Below are 27,971 nucleotides of genomic sequence, written 5' to 3' on the forward strand. Positions count from 1 at the left end.
CCTCTCTTCTCTTCTCTTCTCCTCTCCCCCCCTCCCTCTCTTCTCTTCTCTTCTCCTCTCCCCCCCTCCCTCTCTTCTCTTCTCTTCTCCTCTCCCCCCTCCCTCTCTTCTCTTCTCCTCTCCCCCCCTCCCTCTCTTCTCTTCTCCTCTCCCCCCCTCCCTCTCTTCTCTTCTCCTCTCCCCCCCTCCCTCTCTTCTCTTCTCCTCTCCCCCCCTCTCTTCTCCTCTTTCCCCCCCCCCTCTCTTCTCCTCTTTCCCCCCCCCCTCTTCTCCTCTTCCCCCTCTCTTTTCTCTTCTCTTCTCCCCCTCCCTCTCTCTCCTTTTTCCTCACACAGCACTCAAGCAGCAGCAGGAGCTATTGGCTTCTGCTGCTGTCAATCCTATCCAGTGAGAAGGAATTGGGAGGGTGGATAAGTCCCGCTTTATACATCTTTGGAGCACGGCTCCATAGACACACAGCTTGGGAGCATGCAGACATTGTGTGCCTCCACAGCAAACTGCTTGCTATGGGGATGCACGAAGAGAAGAATCTTGGCCACTCTGTTCAATACCATTACACAGAGCAGGTGAGTATAACAGGTTTGTTTGTTTGTTTTAATTAAAAAAACATTGAATTTAGCTACACTTTAAACAGTTTCTAGAAATAGGTTACAAATGTACAGGTCATATAGCCATACAAGTAAAGAAAGGGGTGCAAGGCCAGGTTCACACCTGTGCAGGTGGTTGTCGCTGCGGATCTTAACTCTTCCCGCAACCACCATCACCGTGAAACGCAGGAGCTGCGGGCGGGTGCCTTTTAATCCTAATGGCATGTTTCCCACACTGGAAATCGCACCCACACTGGGAACTGCACGGTACTTGTGGTTCCCATGTGGGTTGTGATTCCAAAAATGGTGCAAGGACTTCTTCCCTGCTTTTCATGAAGCTAAAACAATAAAGATATATCTCGCCTTGACTATTGCAACTCCCTCCTTATTGGCCTACTGAATCACAGGCTATCCCCTCTTCAGTCTATCGTGAACGCTGCTGCCAGAACTTATCCACCTTACTAACTGTTCTAATCTGCCACCCCTCTCTGCCAATCCCTCCACTGGCTTCCCATTGCCCAACAACATTAACAATAACGTATAAAGCCATTTATAACTCCGCCCCAAATTACATCAACGATCTTGTCTCCAAATATCACCCAAACCGTACTCTCCGCTCCTCGCAAGACCTCCTGCTCTCTAGCTCCCTTGTCTCCTCCTCCCATGCTCGTCTCCAGGACTTCTCCAGAGCTTCCCCCATCCTCTGGAACTCTGTACCCCAATTATCAGACTATCGCCTACTCTGCTCACTTTTAGGCGATCTCTGAAAACCTATCTCTTCAGGGAAGCCTATCCTGCCCTCAGCTAATACTGGAATCTTCAACTCTTCCTACTAGTCCATCCCCCACAGTTATTACCTTTTGTACCACTAGCCCCTCCCTCCTAGATTGTAAGCTCCAAGGATCAGGGCCCTCCTATCCCTCTTGTATTGAACTGTATTGTTGCTGTATTGTCTCCCGTTATATTGTAAAGCGCTGAGCAAACTGTTGGCGCCATAAATCCTGTATAATTAATAATATATAATCCTGTATAATAATAATAATAATATATAAATCCTGTATAATAATAATAATAAAAAAGATGAGCAATACAATGCCAGTTTTCTATCCATCAGAGAGAATTAGGAATCCTATAACAATGCAATCCGTTTTAGCTAAACAATTCAGTCCTCGTAAATCCTGAGGAGGCCTCAGATGTGCAAATATGACTCACAAGGCATGCATACAATCCACAATATTGATAAAGTGGAAAAGGGTTGTGTTAACAAGAAGAAGCATGACCAGGAAAGTCCAGACATGGTCAAGTAAATGTAAAAGACAGACTACTTCACGCAGAATGAGACGCACCCAGAAATGCAGGCAAATCCTCAAAACAACAATGGAGGGCTTCAGCTGACCAGAGGGACCAGAACTCGCCAACCAGACCAAGTGCTACAAACTTTTTCTGAGTCTGTGCTGTCCTTCGCTCTTTCAGTTTTTTTACTGCTTTTTGTGTCCCCATTGAAATTCCCCTTTTTTTATTTCTACCGCTGACCATTGTCATTGAAAAAGAAAGTGAGAGGACATTTTAGCTTTGTCCCCAGAACAAAAAGAAAGTTAAAAAAACTTCCAATGGGGAGAGCTGCTTCTCTTGGGCACATTGCTGGATCACAATCAGGCTCAGGTAAATGAGGGGTTATTTTTATCTTCATACATACAATGCATGAAGGTAAAAAAGCCTCTAGAAGCACTTTAAGGCGACATTCACACCTTTGCGGTGTGTTAACAAGAAGTGTGTTGACATGTGGTGTGTTACATTTACATGTTAACATGCTTTGTGTTAGGACGGCCCATTTATTTGAGATAGGACTCGCGCTTTTGCACTGAGGGACTGAGTGTGGGGTTGCAGTGCCATTCATTGTGAATAGCACCCTATACCACAGGGCACAGCAACAAGCTTTGTGTTGACTCCCTGCAGAGGTGTGAATGGAGCCTGGGTGGGCTCCCTAGCAAGGTTCACCATGCGTTCCTATAGTGCAAAGGCATGAACACTGCCTTAGAGTTACTGAGTCCTCTGTATAAAGTCAGCATTCCCTATAACCCCCGGTTCACATCTATGCGGCCGTGCGGGACACGTTTTGCGCAGGCATGAGAGCCCATTCATTTGAATGGACTCCCGTTGCCCCGTGACACGCAGGGAAGAAGTCCCTGCACTTCTTTGGAAAACTCAGCCCGCACAGGAACCTCGGTCCCCAGTACGGTTGCGTTTTTTGCGTGCCATTAGAACTGTCACCCTCCCGCGGGTCCGCATTTCTCTGTGCGGGTGATGCGGCTTCACGGATTTTCGTGTGGATCCGCAGCGGCACCACCCGCACAGATGTGAACATAGTGTAAGACCTTTTTGGTTTCATCTGGAAATGTTTAGGGAAGTCGCTCAAAGCTGGAAGCTGGCAATCTGTTTGTGAGATTTAAGACTCGTTCACACCATACACGCATAAAAACTGATGGACACTGATGTGCAGATTTCACTTGCAGAGACATCCGTTTACATCAGTTTTCATGCGCCCTTTGATGAGTTTTATATACCTCGCAGATTCCTATGTAGAAAAAAATCTGCACGTGATACTAGTGTTGTGGTGTGAACAGGCCACATAGAGACCGATTGATTTTGTTGTGCACCATGATGTGAACGAGCCCTTACAAACTCCCAACTGCTGTAGGAGTGTGTAAAGCCCGACGTATAACGTGCATCGGTGTCTGTAAAAGGGAACCTGTGTTTTTTCCATGCAGGACAAATGAACAGCTTTCCTTTACTCCCCTTCTCCAAACTGTATGTATTTGCCTCTTCTTCATTCCCTTCAGCTTAGTTCTGCTAGTGGGAGCAGGAGAAGGCTCTACGCCGCTAATAATCAAGCTTACGCAGGGCTATGCACTCTCCCCTTGTATCAGGATTGGTGATTGGCCCAGCACTGTCACATGCTCCTACATACCAGGAAGTACTGAGAATTTTTTTTTTTTTTGCTCCCAGCACCTGAACAGTGTCAGGAAACCAAAGGAAAGGTGAATGTGTACTGTTGGGGAGAGGCTGTGGTTTGGAATGGAAGCAAAACTGCTGCTTTGACCCTAATGTGTAACATCAAAGTGTCCTTTAACCACTTCAATACCAGGCACCTATACCCTCTTCCTGCCTAGGCCAATTTTCAGCTTTCAGGGCTGTCACACTTTGGCAATTATGCGGTCATGCAACACTGTACCCATATCAAAATTTTTATAATTTTTTTCACACAAATAGAGCTTTCTTTTGGTGGTATTTAATCACCACTGCATTTTTTATTTTTTGCAAAATAAAACAAAATACACCTGAAACGCTTGAAAAAAAAAGAAAAACACTTTATTTCTGTTATAAAATTTTGCAAATAAAATTTCTTCATAAATTTAGGTCAAAATGTATTCTGCTACATTTTCTTTGGTGAAAATACTAATCATAATTGAATTTGTGTGTTTTTTTTTTGTTTGTTTTTTTGTTTTACTCTATTTTTCTTTATTCTTTTTCTTACTATTTTATTTTTCAGCACACTGTGACCAAAGCAATAAAATGTCACCATAGTAACATTGAACTACTCTGGTCAAGTGATCAGGTTTTTTTTTAACACATTATGATTGCTAATACCAATGTATTTAATTGATATTTGCCATCATGGTTACTGAATTAAACTGATTCATTCAGTCTTTTGTTGTGATTAGCTGTGATTGGGCAAAGCTGATCACATGATACAGATGGGCTGTGATTGGCCCTGTCTGTATCATGTGACTGCCTTGACCAGTCACAGCTAACAACTTAATTGTATACAATGGATGGCATGACAGGAAGCCATCCATTGTATACAATTGACATGTGATTGGTCACAGCGGTCACATGACCCTGGCAACGGGCTGGTGTAGTGATATGTCGTCAGCTGTGTCACGTGGACACAGCCGGTGACAGACTGAGCGTCTCGTTTTGACAGGACATCATATGACACCCAGTCACAACGGTGAGTGTCCTACCCGGCTGTCAATCTGCTATAGGCCGGGCGGGAAGGTGTTGACCCCTTATAGCCAGCTCCCACCAGCCCTTTGAAAGTGTTCTTAATTCTGGAGGCCAGTGGATGGGCCCGTGATCATATGATTGCTGTGATTGGCTGTCACAATAATCAGATGATCAGCCGCCTGTCCTACCAGCTTCCAATTGTGAACAGTGACCAGGAGCTGTTGGTATCAAAGCAATCACATGTCAATTGTATACAATGGATGGCTTCCTGTCATGCCATCCATTGTATACAATTAGGTTGTTAGCTGTGACTGGTCAAGGCAGTCACATGATACAGACAGGGCCTATCGCAGCCCATCTGTATCGTTATCAGCTTTGCCCAATCACAGCTAATCACAAAAGCCTGAATGAATCAGTTTCATTGAGTAACAATGATTGCAAACATCAATTAAATACATTGGTATTAGCAATCATAATGTGTTAAAAAAAAAAAAAAAATCAATGCAACCGTTCTTCGTACTTCTGGTCTCAGCAGCCAGCATTGAATCTCTGTAGAATGCGACTGCCCATGCAAGCTTCCCCCATAATCTACGGCGTACCCTCCGTGTAACCACATTTCTCCGATTATCTGTGTCAATGTCCCTGCTGTCCCTTTTATTATATAAAGGTTACAATAAGACAAGCTACAGGCAAGTAAGGATCTAATTTTAATTTTCAGGAGCTATATTTAACTGAGCCGCCTCCAACAAAGGAAATGCCAGCGAGATTGTGTGGCTTGTGTTTATTCTACAAGTTATAAATCGTATCGGTCTGTCAAACAATACTAAGTTTGGTTTCTGCTCTTTGAGGAGAGTCTGTAAACACCGACAAGGACCTTTGGTGGGGGAAAGGTCCAGTGTCCTTTGAACTTGGGTTGACCGAAGACGACATAGAAGGGTCTGACCACATAAAGATGTGTGTAGGTTCAGCTTCAGGCATAAATGTAAGCGCTGGGCTGCCCATGTGTTTGTTTACACTGTGCAGCGGGGAAGAGGGAGATGAATGCAGACATGTTTAGTCTACATGCACATTCGCCCATGCTGCAAGAATAGGCTGCACATTATGGGTATACAAAAAGCAGGAAGAGCTGGCAACTCCGAAATCCTCATGAAAGCTTTATTAGTGATACAGGAGTGACATGAAATCATGTGGATGCGTTTATATACAGCTCATCCACTCCCTCATCATATCATGACTCGACTACTGCAACTCCCTCCTCACTGGCCTGCCTTGCCGCTGGCTATCCCCGCTTCAGTCCATCCTGAATACGGCTGCCAGACTCATTCACCTTTCCAACCGCTCCATCTCCGCCACCCCCCTCTGCCAATCCCTCCACTGGCCTCCACTCAGTGTCCTCCACCCCCCTCTGCCAATCCCTCCACTGGCTTCCGATTGCGCAACGGATCAAATTCAAAATCCTAACACTGACGTACAAAGCCGTCCACCATACTGCCCCGAACTACATCACCGACCTAATAGCCAAGTACCATCCAGCGCACACACTCCGCTCCTCACAAGACCTCCTTCTCTCTAGTTCCCTGGTCTCCACCTCCCATGCCCCCCTCCAGGACTTCTCCAGGGTGTCACCTACTCTCATCTCCTTTAGGCGCACCCTGAAAACCCATCTCTTCAGAGAAGCCTACCCCACCCCCTGCTAACTTGCCAATCTCCTCCACTCTTCCTACCACCCCATCTCCCATTGCTATCTCCTCCTGTGCCACCATCCCCTCCCTCCTAGATTGTAAGCTCGAGAGAGCAGGGCCCTCAATCCCCTCATGTTTTGCATTGTATTGTTATTGTTCTGTCACATGTTCTGTCCCCCTTTGTAATGTACAGCGCTGAGCGAACTATTGGTGCTTTATAAATACTGTATAATAATTGTATATATATATATATGTGTGTGTGTGTGTGTGTGTGTGTGTGTGTGTGTGTGTATATATATATATATGTGTGTGTGTGTGTGTGTGTGTATGTATATATATATATATGTGTGTGTGTGTGTGTATATATGTGTGTGTGTGTATGTATGTATATATATATATATATATATATAGTGGGGATCGAAAGTTTGGGCACCCCAGCTAAAAATTTGTATTAATGTGCATAAAGAAGCCAAGGAAAGATGGAAAAATCTCCAAAAGGCATCAAATTACAGATTAGACATTCCTATAATATGTCAACAAAAGTTAGATTTTATTTCCATCATTTACACTTTCAAAATAACAGAAAACAAAAAAATGGCGTCTGCAAAAGTTTGGGCACCCTGCAGAATTTATAGCATGCACTGCCCCCTTTGCAAAGCTGAGACCTGCCAGTGTCATGGATTGTTCTCAATCATCGTCTGGGAAGACAAGGTGATGTCAATCTCAAAGGTTTTAAATGCCCAGACTCATCTGACCTTGCCCCAACAATCAGCACCATGGGTTCTTTCTAAGCAGTTGTCTAGAAAACTGAAACTGAAAATAGTTGACGCTCACAAAGCTGGAGAAGGCTATAAGAAGATAGCAAAGCGTTTTCAGATGTCAATATCCTCTGTTCAGAATGTAATTAAGAAATGGCAGTCATCAGGAACAGTGGAAGTTAAAGCAAGATCTGGAAGACCAAGAAAAATATCAGACAGAACAGCTCGCAGGATTGTGAGAAAAACAATTCAAAACCCACGTTTGACTGCACGATCCCTCCAGAAAGATCTGGCAGACACTGGAGTTGTGGTACACTATTCCTCTATAAAGAGATACTTGTACAAATATGGTCTTCATGGAAGAGTCATCAGAAGAAAACCTCTTCTACGTCCTCACCACAAAAATCATCGTTTGAACTTTGCAAATGAACATATAGACAAGCCTGATGCATTTTGGAAACAAGTTCTGTGGACCGATGAGGTTAAAATTGAACTTTTTGGCCGGAATGAGCAAAGGTACGTTTGGAGAAGAAGGGGCACAGAATTAAATGAAAAGAACCTCTGTCCAACTGTTAAGCATGGGGTTGGATCAATCATGCTTTGGGGTTGTGTTGCAGCCAGTGGCACAGGGAACATCTCACGAGTAGAAGGAAAAATGGATTCAATAAAATTTCAGCAAATTTTGGATGGTAAGTGGATGCCATCTGTGAAAAAGCTGAAGTTAAAGAGAGGATGACTTCTACAAATGGATAATGATCCTAAACACACCTCAAAATCCACGGGGGATTACATCAAGAGGCGTAAACTGAAGGTTTTGCCATGGCCTTCACAATCTCCTGACCTCAACATAATTGAAAATCTATGGATAGACCTTAAAAGAGCAGTGCGTGACAGACAGCCCAGAAATCTCAAAGAACTGGAAGACTTTTGTAAGGAAGAATGGGCAAAGATACCTCAAACAAGAATTGAAAGACTCTTGGCTGGCTACAAAAAGCGTTTACAAGCTGTGATACTTGCCAAAGGGGGCAGTACAAGATATTAACTCTGCAGGGTGCCCAAACTTTTGCAGACGCCATTTTTTTTTTTCTGTTATTTTGAAAGTGTAAATGATGGAAATAAAATCTAACTTTTGTTGACATATTATAAGAATGTCTAATCTGTAATTTGATGCCTTTTGGAGATTTTTCCATCTTTCCTTGGCTTCTTTATGCACATTAATACAAATTTTTAGCTGGGGTGCCCAAACTTTCGATCCTCACTGTATATATATATATATGTGTGTGTGTGTGTGTGTGTGTGTGTATGTATATATATATTTAATATGCACGCTGTGTAAATTGACGATGGCGCTATGTAAGTACCTGAAGTAAATGAATAAATACACCCCTGAAGCTGGCCCATCGATCGTCTTGTAGTCTGAATCTGATCTCTGTGAATAAAGATAACTTTTGAGTTTTAGGTCAATTGCCTTTTAAAGGCAAGCCGGCAAAGCCGTGTATTTTGAAGCAGCTGAGATTCTGACTCTTCATAGGGCTACCTCTGATGTTTGCTTATGTTGTCATTCCCAAAATATGCGTATCCCGTGCCAGGAATCTCTTTAATACGATTAGCCACAGTCCTTTTTACATTGTTCCAGGGTTTAATGTGCTCAGCAGACTTACCCATCTTCATAATAGTGACTTATCCAGTTGTGTAATGTCATTATGTGGAATCCATATTGTTTACTATAAAAAGCTTTTCGGGACGAAACGCAGCCACACTTTGTCATGAGCAAATACGAGATTATTTAAAGCAGAACTTTGAACAAATTGCTACTGTATATTCACAGATGCAACCTACATGAGAGCAGTTACTACCCACCAGGAGGTTTATCATTCACAGGGCTCTGGTACACTGTATAGGCAGAGGGTGCCACCACTATTCAAAAACTGCTGCTTCCTGAGTTGCGTCTTTCACAAGGCATAGTTGAACCTCGCTTACCTAATGTTCTCTTCCCTTGTTAAAGTGTATTTCCAGGTCAGTCTATCCATTAAATACATGTGCCTCTACTATGGGGGCTTTCAAAATTTGTAGAGTCAGGAACTGCAGAATATCGGGGTGCCGTGACGAGGCTCTGCAGCTTACGCATGTGTTTGCAAATGTGTGCTAACTAATGCAGGCCATACATGGGTCGAATTCCGAATGATTTTTCACCTGAAAATCAAAAATGTTGTTCGCTCTGTAATCCAGTGGTGCCATCAATGATTTAGAAAATCGGCCGACCAAGTCATACAGTTCACCCCATATAACAGGCAAAACTTCTGTTCCTTCCAGGTCACGGCTCATGTGCATTTTCTTTTCGGAAAAGGGATCGTACGATTTGACCATCATTGAGTGGAAAATCTGTCGTTTTTCACAAATTTTCCAACATGCTGATCACCGAAAAGGGGAGGAACCACGAAAATCGGCCTGTGCCATTGATCCGCTAATAGAGCGAAATTCTTATGTCCGATTTTCGGAAGAAAAATCGGTCGAATTTCGACCCATGTATGGCCGGCATTAACCCGTTTTTAACAAATACTGTTAGACCGGCTAATTTGGTTTGTTTGCAGGCTGCTTGGTAAGTTGAGCTGGGAACTTTTCTCTTTTATTGTTTGACACCCTTCCATGTGCTGCTTGCTGTGAAGGCCAGTTACTGGAGCAGTGACTGTTTCTTGTACTGTTGACTTGTTGGCGAGGGGGCACCCTGGACACCTTGGCTGCCATTGTGCTACATGCTGGGTGTCCAATGCGCTCAATTACCTTTATCCTGGGTTGACACTTCTGCGGTGCAGCATATCGCATGTGATTCGCAGAGGAACCGCACCACATTCCTGCGCAAATCACATGTGAATTCTGTGTAGTGCGATTTGAGCCGTACATTTTGTATGCTTCAAATCGCACCAGAAAGGTGCAGGACCCTTTTTTTTTGTCTGCACCCGAATCAGATTGCATGGGTATTCACACTCGTGATCCGATTCTGCACATTGCACCGCATTTTACAAACCGATTTCGAGGTGTTGTTATCATACCCGGTTCGCATGAACGGGCTGCGATTAAGATGCGGTGCGGAATTCATACAGAAACCGCTGCAAATTCCTCACCGCATCACTGTGAACCCAGGCTAAAGGAGGGGTGGGCTTCCTCAGGTTCAATTGCCCTCAGTCTATCCATTAAATACATGTGCCTCTGCTATCGGGGCTCTCAATATTTTGTAGAGTTAGGAACATCGGAATATCGGGGTGCCATGAAGAGGCTCTGCAGCTTACGCATGTGTTTGCAAATGTGTGCTAACTCGTTTTTACCGCATACTGTTACAGGCTAATTCGGTTTGTTTTCAAGCTGCTTGGTAAGTTGAGCTGGGAATTTCTCTCTTTTATTATTTGACATGCATCGCCCTTCTATGTGCTCCTTGCTGTGAAGGCCAGTTATAGTCTGGGGCAGTGGCCAATTCTTGTTCTATTTCCAGCTGAATACTTTTATTTATTTTTTATGTATTTGAGGCTCTGACAGCATTTTTTTAATGGTAAGCATATGTTCTGAGCAAGCACACTTCTCCTCATCAACATATTAATTTTCTCATTACATTTTTTTCATTACATGGCTTATTTTACACCGAGTGATGACATCACTGGGTCCCTGTACTTTTGTATGCAATGCAGGCAGGTCATGGGTGGGGAGAGGGGCCACCAGGGTGCTGTACATAGCTACATCTTAGCACACTCAGTACTCCCAGGGCTGCTGTTAGAAACCATGGGGCCCCATACAGCAAACCTGATAGGGCCCTCCTCCCTAAAAAAACAAACAAAAAAACCCCCCAAAGTTTACTATGCTTTGTTTATGAATGAACACAGTGAGCGATTGGTACTGATCACTTTTTGTGTTCGTTCTCCCTGTGCCTGCGTGAGTTTCCTGCGGGTACTCCTGTTTCCTCCCACACTCCAAAGACATGCATGCTGGTAGGTGAATTGGCTCCTGTCTAAATTGTCCCTAGTATGTGTATGTATGAATGTAAGTTAGGGACCTTAGATTGTACACCCCTTGAGGGTTAGGGACTGATGTGAATGTACAATATATATGTAAAGTGCTGTGTAAATTGACAGAGCTATATAAGTACCTGAAATAAATAATCATCCTGAAGGATTCTATTGTATACTTGCAGTTACCGGTGGGAGGGAGAGGAGGAAATTCAGAAGCATTGAGGAGGGGCACACACAGGAGCCTGGGCAACATGGGGAACCGTATGGTGCATAGGGAGTATGATGGGTGCAATGGAGGGGCAATTACTGGAATCGATCCCCTGTCTCTGCAGCAGCTCAACGCCAGCGGGAGGGAGAGGAGGGAAGAAGCCAGTTTTCAGCTGCTGCAGAGAGAACCATAGAGGGGACCTGTTCCAGTATTTGCTATCCCACCATGCCGCTCACCCTCGTTGGCTCCCCTACTGGCCTGGGCCCCATACAGGAGGACTGGTGGTACCCCCTTATCCACAGGCTTGAGTACTCCTCTCAGGAACCCTCAGACCTGATGCAAGCAGTGGGCTGGCTCTTGACAGGAGTTATGCGAATATCAATGCTTTGATTGGAGGATTCCATTTGGAGGAGGGGGCATTCCCAGAGAAGCTGTATTTACATGCAGACTGTCCTAGGTAGTACTCACATGTATTGCTGAGCCTCCATGATTGAAAGAACTGAATGAATGAAAGGGGCTGACCACTGGATGTCCTCCAGCTGGGAAATGAGGCGGAGCTTTATCTGGCTTGTTGCAGCTTCTAATGCACATTGTGAGACACTCACAGTGTGCAGGGAAATCAGAGTAAGCCATTCAAGTCCAGCAGAGGAGCCGGTACAACTGAATGGAAGGCTGGTGGTCAGATTTAATTGCTCTAGTGAGGCTGTTTAGCAGCTCATTGATTCGGGAGGATGGATTGTTTCCCTCGTAGTACCCCCAAGGGTTCATATAAACCTGGTTGAGAGCCACTGCTGTACATGAAACTCGGTCATCAAAATATGGAAGAGGATGTAAAAGTTGCACAAAGATGACTGTTAGGCCGACTTTACACTTAAAAAAAAAAAAAATCTTTAATTGCCCTTTAAATTCTGCTTCACAGGCACAAGCGATGTGTTAGGATCCCTCCTGTCTCCAGTGTGTAATGTTTGTTTACCTGAACAAATACAACACTGCTTCTGTAAACAACACGGATGGAATATTCTGCGTTTACTTTGTGAGACGGTTTCCTCTTCGCAGGTTCGGTTTGTTTAAACCCCCCCCGCCCGGTTTGTGTTAAAGCACATCCATGGTCCGAATGTGAAATGCGATGTTCTTTTCCACGTTGTATTCCAGTTATTTCTAATTTACTTCTATTCATTTGAATCATCTTGAAGTTTGTAAACTTTTCAGCCGATAAATGAAAAATCGGTCGGCCCCGTTGCCGCTGCCACCCATGGCCACAAAAAAGGTAGCTTTTTGCAGATTTTCCAGCATGACCAATAAAAATAAATGAGAAGATCCACGAAAAACGGCGGACGGGCTGGCCCCACTAACGGCATGATTATCGGCTGATTTTTCATGCGGACGAAAATTCGGCCGATAAACGACCCGCCTATGGCCTGCATTACTTTGTGAAGATCTCACACAATACTTCCTTCAGTTCTGTAACCCGTAGTCACTATGCCCTGTGAGGAGGCACTGCTGTGTCACACATTTCACAGAGCCCATTGTCTGAGAGGAGGGATTTCAGGAGGCGGAGTCAATGTAGGAATCACTGATTGCAGGCAGGTACCGTGAGATATGTAGTCTTTAGAAATGGAGAACCTACAAAGCATGCAGGGAGTCTGGGAAGTTGTGGAAAGAGAAGGCCAGCAGACAGGCAGCGCTCACAACATGAAAGGAGATTTTTCAAGCATGCTCATATTGGATTGTCAGTAATAAGTACAGTTTGTATTGTTATTACAATGCTGGTCTAAAATGAAAGTGTATGCTGTCACCATAGATCTCCTTTTATAGAAGACTGAGGATTCAGATCAGTTGTTCTTCTCTTCTCCCACCCACACTCTGATGACCCTTATGTAAGGAGGGCTTTGATGAGGGACTGTGATGTAAGGGGGGCCTCGTATATCAGACTCTGATGTAAGGGGGGCCTCGTATGGCAGACTCTGATGTAAGGGGGGCCCTCGTATGGCAGGCTCTGATGTAAGGGGGGCCCTCGTATGGCAGGCTCTGATGTAAGGAGGGCCCTCGTATGGCAGGCTCTGATGTAAGGGGGGCCCTCGTATGGCAGGCTCTGATGTAAGGGGGGCCCTCGTATGGCAGGCTCTGATGTAAGGGGGGCCCTCGTATGGCAGGCTCTGATGTAAGGGGGGCCCTCGTATGGCAGGCTCTGATGTAAGGGGGGCCCTCGTATGGCAGGCTCTGATGTAAGGGGGGCCCTCGTATGGCAGGCTCTGATGTAAGGGGGGCCCTCGTATGGCAGGCTCTGATGTAAGGGGGGCCCTCGTATGGCAGGCTCTGATGTAAGGGGGGCCCTCGTATGGCAGGCTCTGATGTAAGGGGGGCCCTCGTATGGCAGGCTCTGATGTAAGGGGGGCCCTCGTATGGCAGGCTCTGATGTAAGGGGGGCCCTCGTATGGCAGGCTCTGATGTAAGGGGGGCCCTCGTATGGCAGGCTCTGATGTAAGGGGGGCCCTCGTATGGCAGGCTCTGATGTAAGGGGGGCCCTCGTATGGCAGGCTCTGATGTAAGGGGGGCCCTCGTATGGCAGGCTCTGATGTAAGGGGGGCCCTCGTATGGCAGGCTCTGATGTAAGGGGGGCCCTCGTATGGCAGGCTCTGATGTAAGGGGGGCCCTCGTATGGCAGGCTCTGATGTAAGGGGGGCCCTCGTATGGCAGGCTCTGATGTAAGGGGGGCCCTCGTATGGCAGGCTCTGATGTAAGGGGGGCCCTCGTATGGCAGGCTCTGATGTAAGGGGGGCCCTCGTATGGCAGGCTCTGATGTAAGGGGGGCCCTCGTATGGCAGGCTCTGATGTAAGGGGGGCCCTCGTATGGCAGACTCTGATGTAAGGGGGCCCTCGTATGGCAGACTCTGATGTAAGGGGGCCCTCGTATGGCAGACTCTGATGTAAGGGGGGCCTCGTATGGCAGACTCTGATGTAAGGGGGGCCTCGTATGGCAGACTCTGATGTAATCGTGTGCCCTCATGTAAGGGGGACTCTGCAGGGAGGGACCCTGATGTAAAGGGAACACTGATGTGGGGGGCTCTGATGTAAGAGTGGCTCTTAGGGTGCACAGGGGTGCCATAATTGTACATTGAGTAATTCGAAGGATCGTTTGATAGAGTAAACCAATAGGGTCTCTTCCTTGATTAAAACAAAAATCCTTTTTTTTTTTTTTTTTTTTTTTTTTTTTTTAATAGTTTAATTCCACTTTACCCCTGGTTCACATGTCCGTGTTCCTGCGGTCCGTGTTCCTGCGGTCCGTGTTCCGCACGGGCATGACAGCCCATTCATTGCAGGAGAGAAGTCGCTGCACTTCTTCGGAAAACGCAGCCCACACAGGAACCTCGGTTCCCAGTACGGTTGCAATTTCCAGTGCCTGTAGCGTGCCATTAGAATTAATGGCACTCACCCGCGGGTCCGCATTCCTCGCGTGTGCGTGTGGTGCGGCTGCACGGATTTTTGTGTGGGTCTTTAGCGGCACCACCCGCACAGATGTGAACCTAGCCTGAAGAGGAATCTAGTGTTGGGAATTACACATGCTCTGAGAATGGTGCTTCAAAGGTGAATGCAGTTTCCTTGTAATGCAAATAAGCTTTTAAAGCTGAATTCCGGGATAAGTGAATATTGTCCAAATCAATCCATCCATCCATCCATCCATCCTGTGTATTCTTCTTGAATGTCGGTGAGCTTTGTGCATTTCTTCCAGATCTGTGCAGTAGTCCAGTGTGAGACTTTGCCACTGTGCGACGTTCCTGTAATGCAGACCTCTCACTGTGGCTCTCTCTGTTTGTACAAGTTGACTGGTCTTGTCTCCTCCCCCTTTTTTTGTCTTCTGCAGGCAGCCTACGGTGGGTGGAGTCAGCTGGCCCCCTCCCACAGCTCTGCTATGCACAGCACAGTGATGATGTCACTGCTAGTTTTACAAGTTAATACCTACATTTTGCAAAGGCATTCAGTGCACACAAAGTAGATTTTTATTTTGTGTGAGGAATTTATTTAAATGAAACAAATTGTAGCCATGGTGGAGCTTTAAGTGAGCAAGTTACATTTCCTAATCCTTTTCTCTGCAGCATACATATCTGTAGCAGCTGTCATAATCTTTTAGGTTAGGTTGGATTATCTTCAAACTTGGCCATTAATCCCTGTTTAATGCCATCTAATAAATCAGTGCAATTCTGTAGTCACCACCACTGTGAGGAATGGATCGGTTGCAGGACACATTTTTATTTAATAGGTAAACCATTTTGTTTATAGGGATTTGTAGGAGAAGGAATGTCTTAATTGTTTTTTTTATTTTCTCTGCAAAGTATCCTGCAGTGAATGCATATCATATGGTTTCAGTACAGCATGAGGCCGGCGCTGGTGTAGTAACACACATTCACGATCCTTTTCAAGGTGCTGAGTGCCGTTTTTTTAGCAAGAGCTTGTTGCAGGAATTTTTTGGAGCTCTGCATGGCTCCCCCCCAGCCCCTATAACCCCCGGTTCACATCTCTGCGGGCTGCGTTCTGCACGAGAGCCCATTCATTTGAATGGACTCCCATGCCCGTGACACGCAGGGAAGTAGTCCCTGCACTTCTTTGGAAAACGCAGCCCGCATGAGAACCTCGGTTCCCAGTATGGTTGCGTTTACCAGTGCGGGTGGTGCGCCATTTGAACTAATGTCACTTGCCCGTGGGTCTGCATTTCTCTGTGTGGGTGGTGCAGCTGCACGGATTTTCATGCGGATCCACAGTGGCACCACCCGCACAGATGTGAACCTAGGGTTAATACTTATCTGAGCCCTTCTTAGATTGTAAGCTCCCAGGATCAGGGCCCTCCTATCCCTCTTGTATTGAACTGTATTGTTGCTGTATTGTCTCCCGTTATATTGTAAAGCGCTGAGCAAACTGTTGGTGCTATATAAATCCTGTATAATAATAATATATAAATCCTGTATAATAATAATATATAAATCCTGTATAATAATAATAATATATAAATCCTGTATAATAATAATAATATATAAATCCTGTATAATAATAATATATAAATCCTGTATAATAATAATAATATATAAATCCTGTATAATAATAATATATAAATCCTGTATAATAATAATATATAAATCCTGTATAATAATAATATATAAATCCTGTATAATAATAATATATAAATCCTGTATTATAATAATATAAATCCTGTATAATAATATATAAATCCTGTATAATAATAATATATAAATCCTGTATAATAATAATATAATATATAAATCCTGTATAATAATAATATATAAATCCTGTATAATAATAATATATTATATAAATCCTGTATAATAATAATATATAAATCCTGTGTAATAATATAATATATAAATCCTGTATAATAATAATAATAATCTTGATCCAGCGCTGTGCCCAAGAACAGCAGTGCTCCACTCTCTCTTTACCAGACTCGGTGGGAGCAGCAAGAGCCACTTGGCTCCTTCTGTAGTCATTCAGATCCTGTGAGAAGGTGAGGCGCACCGTGTGCGTGCGGGTCAGTAGACGCGCAGCCGCGTGTGTGCGTGCGGGTCAGTAGACGCGCAGCCGTGTGTGTGTGTGTGTGTGCGTGCGGGTCAGTAGACGCGCACTGTGTGTGTGTGTGCGTGTCAATAGACGCGCACAGCCTGGCTCAGGATTGAGCCTACACATCTGCCTCCATAGCAAGTGCTTGCTTTGGAGGCAGACACAGAAAAGGGAGAGCCAAGAGCACCAGCGGGGGGACCCCAGAAGAGGAGGTTGGTGCCGCTCTGCAAAACCATTTGAACAGGAAAGTATAACATGTTTAATATAATAATAATAATAAAAAGCCTTTACAATCACTTTAAAGTGCGCTTCTCACTAACTCTGAATGTGTGCTCACTATGCTTCCCTTTTTTCCTTTCCCAGAAGGAGGTTTTATGTGCAGCAAATGTTACTTTCCTATGTCAGTAAATATTGGCAGAATGTTGCTTGTCAGCTGTAGCGATCTTGTCTGTATATAATAGCAGCCCACACAACTCTCCTGGACAATGACCACTTTTTACTTTGTACGTCCCCAATGTTCCGTGCTCCTCCCACAAATCTTTCAGAGCTGCGAACTTTGACAATAATAAAAACAACTGTACTGAAACCCTCTCTCTCCTTTTTTCTTTCCTTTCACAGGAAATGACCTAGAGGCCTTACGAATACATTGTGCGCATTCTTTCTCCACAACGCCATCCAGAGCAAACTCAATCTGGGAGCTGCACTTGTTTCCGCTGTTACCAACTACCTCAACATACCCAGAGGAGGAAGAGGAGGGGAGGGAAGCTTTCCCAGTAGCAAATCTGTGATTTCACACTATCGAGAACATAGTATTAGAAGCACTTAAACTCGGAGCAGACTGGATCTGCTGGACTGTAGCATTTACACATCTGTTAGAACCATATATATATATATATTATTTTTTTTTTCCATTGAGAGGCTGTGGATTGCTTGAAACCCACTGTTGACCAGTGTTTTTGGTTGTTCATTTTTTTTTTTCTTTCGGTTTTGTTGTTTTGATTGCAACTTTTTTTTTTTTTTTGGTTGGTGTTTTGTGCTTTTTCTTCACATTTAAAGGATTATACTTTTTTTCACATGCTCCTTCCTCCCTGGATGTCTATAAAGGATTTTGCAGCAGTGGGATTCCTGGCCGGTGACGAGAAGCCTAAATAAAAAGGACGGGAGTTGTTTTGGGACAAAGGGACGCACAGCTTTTTCGGAGACTTCAGCTGGTTTGGAAAATACAAGTTGTGAGCCGCAGCTGGGCTGCATGGAGTCCTGAAATTCTCCAAGTCAGCATAATTGCTGCCTTCCTCTGCTGATACAGATTACCCACGCTTGCCTTTTGGAGATGCCTTTTCCGAAACCTATGTATGCAGCCCTCCTGTATTATCTGACCTAGCCCGTCGTTTTCAAAAAGGCTGATTCTGGAGGACGCCTGCCTAGGTTTGGGACGCCTTTGGCTACTAGGTCACCTATGTATTGCTGTAGTGCACAAGAAAGTAAGATGGACTACAAGAGGCGTTTCTTGCTTGGCGGGTCCAAGCAGAAGGTGCAGCAACACCAGCAGTACCAAATGCCCGAGCTCAGCCGGACTCTGAGCGCACCCTTGGCCTCAACCACCCCTTTAGTGTCCTCGGCTAATGCGGGCAGCTGCCCCCATCCTGGTGCCCACACTACCCCCATTGCGGACATCCAGCAGGGTATCTCGAAGTATTTGGACGCGCTCAACGTCTTCTGCCGCGCCAGCACTTTCCTCACGGACCTTTTCAGCAGTGTTTTCCAAAATTCGCACTACTCGAAGGCAGCTATGCAACTCAAAGACGTGCAGGAACATGTCATGGAGGCTGCAAGTCGACTCACTGCAGCAATAAAACCAGAGATCGCAAAAATGCTGATGGAGCTGAGTGCTGGGGCTGCCAACTTTAAAGACCAGAATGAGTTCAGTCTGCAGGACATAGAGGTCAGTTTCTTTTTTTTTCTTTATTATTATTATACCTTGATTGATTAATATCTATAGTTTTGTTACGACAGGTCACTTGCATTCTATGTTTGCCCGGCAACAGATGATTTTCTGCTTTGGTTTCAAAAATTTTCTTCTTTAAAGTATTAGTGCATCTTTAAATCTGGACCCCAGGCAAACTGCTTAATGCACTGAAGAAATACATAAAGGAGCGGTTTTGCATGACAAATTTGTATTTCTCTCCATGGAGTCCTGAGATGTACACAGCTCTGCCACACAGCCAGGGAAATAACACCACTTACAGGAATAGGAATACAGTAGTGTTTTCTCTCTCCGCCTTTTGACTGGGTTGTGAGACAGCAGGAGACCGATGGGGTTCACCATCTGCTCACTCTGTTCTCTCCTCTCATCAGCCTGTTTCTTGTCAGCACCTTCAGCTAACCTGATTGGCTCCTAGTTCTCCCTCTCCCTGTCTGAGTGCTGCTGTATAGTGCTGCTATTACTTTCTACAATGAAGTGCATATTCATAATGTGGCTTCTTAAAGACGTATTCTACTCTGTTTGGGTCCGCTGTTTTCCTTAGGCCCCATGTACACAGGACACTTCTGAACGATGGAAACTGACTGCTGGAAAACGTTGGTTAAAAAACATCTGTTTAGCCACGTTTGCATACCGCGTTTATGTGCGTTTGCGTTTAGAAGCGTTTTTTTAAAGATAAGCACAGGAGAACCTCCCAAATGCCCAGAATGCACTGAAAAGTGGTAAATTCTTAACTATTTCAGAGAAATACAGAGAGTAGAAGCAGAGACAGCAGTATTTGTTGAGATTAGCTTAGGCGTGAGTTGCTCATTAACATTTCTTTTGTTTCCAAGGGTGGGAAAGGTGTCTGGTGGAGGGAGTCATGAAGGCCGCCTGGCAGGGGGTCTTCATGAGGAAAGTGAGGTGTTAATGGTTATTAACATATCTTTTGTTTCCAAGGGTGGGAGAGGTCTGAGGTGTGAATTGGTCATTACAATGTGTGACAAGCTTTGTAGGAACATCCTGTGTTCAGTGTTTTGTCCATTTGAGTACCTCAAAAACACTTTGCATGCATTTTTCGTGATGAAAAAAGGCTCTGGACAGCATCTGGAAATGGAAGAGTTAAAAAGAAAATTTCCAAACGCCTATAAACGCGGTTAACCGTGTGTACATGTTTTTACAAGTGTTTGGAACGCTGATAAAATCTACTCCTGAACGCAAGTTGATTGCGTTAAAAAAAAAAAAAACGACAGCAAACTCAACTGCCTGTAGACGACATAGTGTACATGGACAAATAGGAAAGCATTAGGGAGAGTTCAGGGGCTGCTGAAAAAAAAGCTCCTAAATGTGAGTTTATCAGCTGCAGTGTACATGAGCCCTTTGAGTTGGACATTCCTACTGTAAGGTCTATGCCCCGGCTATTGCAGAGTTTCCCTCACTAATTGTCTGGTGACTTGGACTGTGACCTGGACTGGCTTTTCCACACCACAATGTCATGTGCTGCATCATGTGTTGTCACATGCTGCAGCTTGTTTAAAGTGATAGTAAAGTCCTGCTTGTTTATACGTACATTTAAGGCATACCTGTAGGTACAGTATAGATCTCCTAACCATGCAATGCTTTTAGGAGAGATTTACTTGTATAGCAGCTGTTGACGTCACCGGCGCATGCGCAACGCACACTCAATGGACTGCCATCCTTTGTGAGAGCTGTGCCACAGCCATAACTCAAGTGGCCGGAGCTCGCACATCCGGAAAGAAGATTGGGTGAAGACGGAAGGCTAGGGGAGCAGTAACAACAGACCGCTGGAGGGCTTCATTTTAGGGTACGTTTTTCATAATGTGCTATTATGCCAAGCGTATTTGCACATTATGCTGTTTTTTTGCAGTTTACTACTGCTTCAGGGAGGAACTTCCTCCCCCATTTCTGTTACCTCTCCCCCCTCCAGCGCCACCATTTTTTTTGCTTTTTCACAAATATGCTGACAGGCTTTTCCCAGCCACTGGGTCGGGGCTGAGCCCTCCGGCACATCTGCGCATGCGCAGATTTCCCTCATATGAGCAAAGACAGCAGAGTTTTGGGACTTCACATTTACCTGCCTTTGCACATACGCAAATGTAAGGGGAATCTGGCTAAAGCCCTGAGGCACGTCTACATAAATGCAGGATCCAGGAGGCGATGGGGAAGTGTAGACATTTCGGCCTAGGTGAGGAACGTCAAAGTTTTTGCTTTGCTGCACAATAAATCTTTTAAAAAAATAAAGTAAATATAAAATAAAAATATATCCAATTGGAAGTTGAATTCCAAAATGAATGGGCTGAAATGCACATCAAAGCATGTGAAAACAAGGCACACTGCATTCTATAACAACACATGGGACCAGGGGCGGACTGACAACTCATGGGGCCCCCGGGCAATAGGGGATCATGGGGCCCCTGTGCCCTTGCCCAAACTCAAAAAAGCCTATGAAAAAGGTACCAGGGGCATCTCATGGGGCCCCCTACTGACCCCGGGCCCTCGGGCAGTGCCCGAGTTTCCAAATGGACAGTCCGCCCCTGCATGGGACACCATGCGTTGTGCTGCGATGCTGTGCACTGGCATTTTGGAGATGCGTTGGATTGCCAGTCACAAGGAGTGGTACAGCAGCGCACCAATGCATGTGTCTATATCTGGGGGGGGGAAGGGGGGTATTTTTAGTTATATGTCGTGACCAAGAATAGAAATAAAGAACCCGATTGTTTGTGACATCTATAAATATTACATAGCAAGTGCCACGGCTTATTTTTGTTTGGTTTCTTGGTAACAAAAATGAAGCAACATTTAATGGTGGAGTTCGGATTTAGAGACAACCTTTTATTTAGCAATGTAAAAGTTTTCTGTAATGACCACTAAGACTGGCTGTCACAGAGATCCGTAGATTAGCTATTGCTAAATGGTTAATGACTCTTGCATAGGAAATCTCCTTTGCCCACTGGCCCCGTGTTTTTGCAGGTCTCGGGGTCCACCTACACTTTTCATCTTTTAAAAGAACAGAAAAAATATCTTTCTTCACTTAGGGACGTGCCAAGCTGCTGCGGAGAGACCAATGCTGTCACACGGAGCACAGTGGTGGTTCCTAGCAGCTTGCTGCCCAGCCTCAGAGTGCATTGCCCCTGGGGATTATTTAAGTCTATGTTCACACTAGCTTTGTCAGCGGGCGGCAGACAGGCGTTTGGGAAGTGTTTTTAACGCTTCTCAAACGCCTATGAAAATTCTGCACATGGCAGCACACAGTGCTGTTCACACTGAAGCGTTAGCGCTGCGTCGCGTTGCAGCAAAACTGACGCCTCTTGTTGAGTCAGGAGGAGTTGAAGCCTCCCATTCAAGTCTGCGGTGCGGTTGCGGAGCGTTAATACCATTTAACTTCATTATAGGCGTTTGTGGTGCGGTTTTAACGCTTGGCAAACGCCTATCAACCACCTCAAAACCGCGCATAGGGCGTTTTGGGAGCATTTGAGGAGCGTTAAAACCGCTTCCCAAACACCTGTCTCAATGCCTGTCAAACGCTATAGGGGCGTTTGGCAAGAGTTAGAAATAAAGTCAAATGTGAATGAGCCCTAAAAGTCGCAAAAAGTAAGCGCTTCTCGCAATGTGCATTAGAAGCCGCAGCAAGTCAGAGAGAGCTCCACCTCATTTCCTGGCTGGAGGACATCCAGCATCATCTAGCTCTTTCTCAGAATGACTGTCCCTGGCCCACCCCTTTCAATCACTGAATTGCTTACCATTTGGTTTAGCACTCCTGTTTGTCTGTTTTTTAAGTAACCTTGTTTCATGTGAATCAAAGGATGAGGGGGAAAAACTGTTTTACCCCAGGTTCACACCTAAGTGTTTTCTGCATCGTTTTGCAGTAACGCAGTACAGTCCATTTACCATGCTTTCCTATGGGACAGGTTCACACCTGTGCGGTTTTTGGAAAGGGTCATGGACTCTTTTTTTTTTTAACTCAAAGTTTTTGTTTGTTGACTTCAATGGAAACTCTGCAGAAAAGCATGTATTGTTTTTTTTTTGCTCCATTATTGATGAGTTTTTAAATCTGCCTAGCAACGGGGAAAAAACGCATCAAAAATGCAAGTGAAAAACCACAATGCGAGCAAACTTGGCGCTATATAAATCCGGTATAATAATGCAGAAATGACTGCATAGGCAGGGGCGTCCTTAGGGTTGCTGTCATCCGGTGCGATAACACTTGGTGACACCCCCTCCGATGATCCCCGCAGAATTTATCGGATCTGCGGATTGAGCATAATGGATCGGAGTCCGATCCATTATGCTCCTAAATCTGCAGATCCAATCCATCCTGCGGAGATCGTCGGCATGTAACCTATACGGGGTGACACCAGACCCGCTCCACGAAAAGGTAAGTTGTAAAGCAAACCGACGATCCCCGCAGGATGGATCGGATCTGCGGATTGGGGAGCATACTGGATTGGAGTCCGATACATTATGCTCCATCTGCAAATCCGATCCATCCTGCGGGGATCGTCGGCTTGCTTTACAACTTACAAAAATATTAATAGTGCCGCGCTCCTTTTACTATATATAATATAATATAAATACAATCTACTCTCTTCCAATAATTATATAAATTGAAACCTCAACAAAATCCATAGATCACTATACTTAGTGGGTGAAAGATAATATATATTCACTGTGACTAGTGAATCAAAAAAAATAAAATAAAATTAAAAAAAAAAAAAATTGTTATAAAAACCTTAATAAATAGGCCAATCTCAATCAAATCATAACTAATAAATTAAATTAAAATAGGAGTGTGTATAAATACTTGGTGCCACTTATCAATCCATCAATATTGTGCAAAAACATATATTGATATTAATGTGCAAGTGCAAACTTAATAATACATAAATAAATAAAAAGTCTTTTGAAGTAAGTGCAATGTGCAGGTGAATTCCTTATTCCCTTTTGCCTCAGGTGCCTTGTGATCTCCCTATGCGCTCACCTTAATATTTGCCCAAATAAATTCAGGCAAATACGCTTTTAATCCTTCCAGGATTGATGGAATAATGCTGATGTATAGGATGTTTCCACGAGGTAAGTGTAGATCTATTATGGATACTCCTGTACTCTCCTCTCTCTCCTTAGGCTGCTGCTCATAGGTGAGTATTTAAACCAGCTCTTTAGGGATCTCCTTGTTCCCCTCCTGGGGTCACCTCTTTCTCATATCCTCCTTTCTCCAGTGTGGGGAATGTAAATCAGATGAAGAAACAAAGAAAAAAGACCATTGTGCCTTATCCTTTTTTGTAGCAGAATTTTATTGCTGCCAATAGTGGTAGTTCACAGCATTATAAGGTTCTCTGGTGATCCAGGACAGCATAAGCAGTGAGTAAGCAAACCTCTTCCTCTGCCTCTATCTCTCTGCCTGCCTCCGTCCGTACTGAAAAACAGTTTTTCAGTTACTCACTGCTTATGCTGTCCTGGATCACCAGAGAACCTTATAATGCTGTGAACTACCACTATTGGCAGCAATAAAATTCTGCTACAAAAAAGGATAAGGCACAATGGTCTTTTTTCTTTGTTTCTTCATCTGATTTACATTCCCCACACTGGAGAAAGAAGGATATGAGAAAGAGGTGACCCCAGGAGGGGAACAAGGAGATCCCTAAAGAGCTGGTTTAAATACTCACCTATGAGCAGCAGCCTAAGGAGAGAGAGGAGAGTACAGGAGTATCCATAATAGATCTACACTTACCTCGTGGAAACATCCTATACATCAGCATTATTCCATCAATCCTGGAAGGATTAAAAGCGTATTTGCCTGAATTTATTTGGGCAAATATTAAGGTGAGCGCATAGGGAGATCACAAGGCACCTGAGGCAAAAGGGAATAAGGAATTCACCTGCACATTGCACTTACTTCAAAAGACTTTTTATTTATTTATGTATTATTAAGTTTGCACTTGCACATTAATATCAATATATGTTTTTGCACAATATTGATGGATTGATAAGTGGCACCAAGTATTTATACACACTCCTATTTTAATTTAATTTATTAGTTATGATTTGATTGAGATCGGCCTATTTATTAAGGTTTTTATAACAATTTTTTTTTTTTTTAATTTTATTTTATTTTTTTTTTTTTGATTCACTAGTCACAGTGAATTTATATTATCTTTCACCCACTAAGTATAGTGATCTATGGATTTTGTTGAGGTTTCAATTTATATAATTATTGGAAGAGAGTATATTGTATTTATATTATATTATATATAGTAATAGGAGTGCGGCACTATTAATATTTTTGTTACTGTATTAACACTAGTAAGTGAGTCTGTGTGAGTGCCAGCGCACCAAGCGCATGACACTAGTAGAGAGTTATTTATTAATTATTATTCACTGAAGACCTCAGTTATAATAGCTCACAAGTATTTATTATTTATTGCTTTACAACTTACCTTTTCGTGGAGCGGGTCTGGTGTCACCCCCCCCCCCCTTGCACCTGCCTTGGGATGCCACTGTGCATAGGTGTGAACCTAGCCTAAAACTTTTCGGGTTCTATTTTTATTTAAGGGTCCCTTCCTCCAGGTGACATAGTGACCCCTTAAATGAAAAGTTTACTTTTATACAAAAAAAATAAATGCCCCTTTTTTTTCTTGCATGTAAAAAAAAATGTGAATTTACTATTTTTTTTTTTATTATTTTTTTAATTTTTTTTTTGGAGCCTGTAAAACGGATCGCTGTTGCCAAACTGTTATTCTATCTGTGTGCTGTACAACCCCTACAGGCAAGCACATACAGTCTGACAGGAAGACCGCAATCAACAGCGCTGTGACAGTTCATGGAGCCACAACAAAGGCTGTCAGGACTTGTAGTTCATTCATTCACAGGACTCTGTGAATGAATGGCCCCACCTGTGGGCGGAGTCTGCTCGGCTGTGCTGTCTTCAAAACTGAGAGCTAATACGGGGAACTTCTCCCTGTACTGCTGTCACATGGAGGGGGTGATTGGGTAGCAGCTGCAGCGGAGGGGGGGGGGGGACATGTTACATGTTCCACCCTAAAAACAGTTGGAACATGTAACATGCTCCCAAAGGTGAATTTATCCTTTAAGGGGACCCAGTGTGTCCTGAAAACCTTGGCTTATGTGACATTGCACTAATGAGTGTATGTGTTTTCTGTGGAGTGCTGATGACCTCTCCATTGTTTCATGTGATCCTCATCACTAGTGACAGTTGAATGTGTTCCCCTCATTGCTTTGATCAGATAAGTGTTGAAGTCCCAGCACCTCATGGAGTTGTCCTTGAAAGAGGGAAGTGCCGCTAAGATCTGTTTTGTATTGTGTTGCTCCTTCCTCCCATGAAGGGGTTAATGCAGCAGCCATCACCTGGGCTTCAGGAAAACATCACTTCCTGTTTCCATGTTTGGAGCACAGGATGTAACACACAGCTGTTTCCATGGAAAAGTGTGAACGAAAATGAGCGTTTCCTGCAGGAAACACCGGGATCTCTTTTGGGGTTTTTATTAGCTGACGAACTCCTGAAAATAGCCGTCATTCCTGGAGGCAGAGGGGCTGACAATGCAGAGAAAGCAGACACTTGCCCAATTCAGCTAATGAGAGTCGAGGTCTCATTTTTCCATGCAGTGAAAACTGAAGCTGTGTTGCTCATGAGAGTTCACGAAAATAACCAATCTTAAAGATACATTTTAGCTTCTTATGTGATTATTTCAGCGTTTAAAAGAATTCCAGGTATGGACATTTCTACATGGTTACAGTGGTGCAGCTTGGATAAAAAGAGAAGTGAGACTTCACCCCCTCCACCCCACCCCACCTCTCCACCCCACCCCTCCACCCCACCTCACCCCTCCACCCCACCTCTCCACCTCACCTCTCCACCCCACCCCACCTCTCCACCCCAGTGGTGCAGCTTGGATAAAAAGAGAAGTGAGACTTCTCCCCCTCCCCCCCTCCATTCCACCCCACCTCTCCACCCCACCTCTCCACCTCACCCCTCCACCCCACCTCACCCCTCCACCCCACCTCACCCCTCCACCCCACCTCACCCCTCCACCCCACCTCTCCACCTCACCTCTCCACCTCACCTCTCCACCTCACCTCTCCACCTCACCTCTCCACCCCACCTCTCCACCCCACCCCTCCACCCCAGTGGTGCAGCTTGGATAAAAAGAGAAGTGAGACTTCTCCCCCTCCCCCCCTCCACCCCACCTCTCCACCCCACCCCTACACCCCACCTCACCCCTCCACCCCACCCCTCCACCTCACCCCTCCACCCCACCCCACCTCTCCACCCCACCCCTCCACCCCACCTCTCCACCCCAGTGGTGCAGCTTGGATAAAAAGAGAAGTGAGACTTCTCCACCCCACCCCTCCACTCCACCCCTCCACTCCACCTCTCCACCCGACCCCTCCACCCCAGTGGTGCAGCTTGGATAAAAAGAGAAGTGAGACTTCACCACCCCACCCCTCCACCCCACCCCTCCACTCAACCCCACCCCTCCACCCCACCCCATCCCACCCCATCCCACCACACCCCACCCCATCCCACCCCACCTCACCCCTCCCCATCCCACCCCACCTCACCCCTCCCCACCCCACCTCACCCCTCCCCACCCCACCTCACCCCTCCCCACCCCACCTCACCCCTCCCCATCCCACCCCACCCCACCCCTCCACCCCACCCCACCCCACCCCTCCACCCCACCCCTCCACCCCACCCCACCTCTCCACCCCACCCCTCCACCTCACCCCTCCACCCCACCCCACCTCTCCACCCCACCCCTCCACCTCACCCCTCCACCCCACCCCACCTCTCCACCCCACCCCTCCACTGTTTACTGAGGTAATGCGCAAGGTTTGTGCGCTCTGTTTTTGTTCTTCGCTACAGTTTAAAAAAAAAAAAAAAAAATGCTGCTCCCACAGGAGTTTAGCAATTTGCCTGTAGAAGCCATTAATGTTACCCTATGTGTCCATGCACATTAGGTAGTCCTAGAGACTTTTTAAGGTCCGCTTTGAGGCAGGAAAAAAAAAAACTTCTGTTTTTTGCATTTTTGAGAGCATTTTTCTGACAGAAAAAAAGCTTTTAAATGCTAGTACAAAAATATGGTGTTTTTTTTGTTTTTGTTTTTTTTCTGGTAAGAGCACTGGCATTTTTTAAGCCAGTGTGCATGAAGCCTAAATGGGGCCC

General features: G+C 45.0%; 1 protein-coding gene across 1 annotated transcript in view; it reads left to right on the forward strand.

Annotated features, from left to right (window-relative positions):
* Nucleotides 1-27,971, forward strand: part of GARRE1 (granule associated Rac and RHOG effector 1) — a 142,681-nt gene that overhangs the window by 55,718 nt on the left and 58,992 nt on the right. The window contains 1 exon segment of the mRNA XM_089662858.1: nt 17,428-18,751. Within this exon segment, the coding sequence (XP_089518984.1) occupies nt 18,266-18,751 (486 nt within the window). The 5' untranslated portion in view covers nt 17,428-18,265.

Source organism: Staurois parvus, unplaced genomic scaffold (genome assembly GCF_062004578.1).
Source record: "Staurois parvus isolate SC_StPar_1 unplaced genomic scaffold, SC_StPar_1.0 ptg001570l, whole genome shotgun sequence".
In the NCBI taxonomy this organism is placed as follows: Eukaryota; Metazoa; Chordata; class Amphibia; order Anura; family Ranidae; genus Staurois; species Staurois parvus.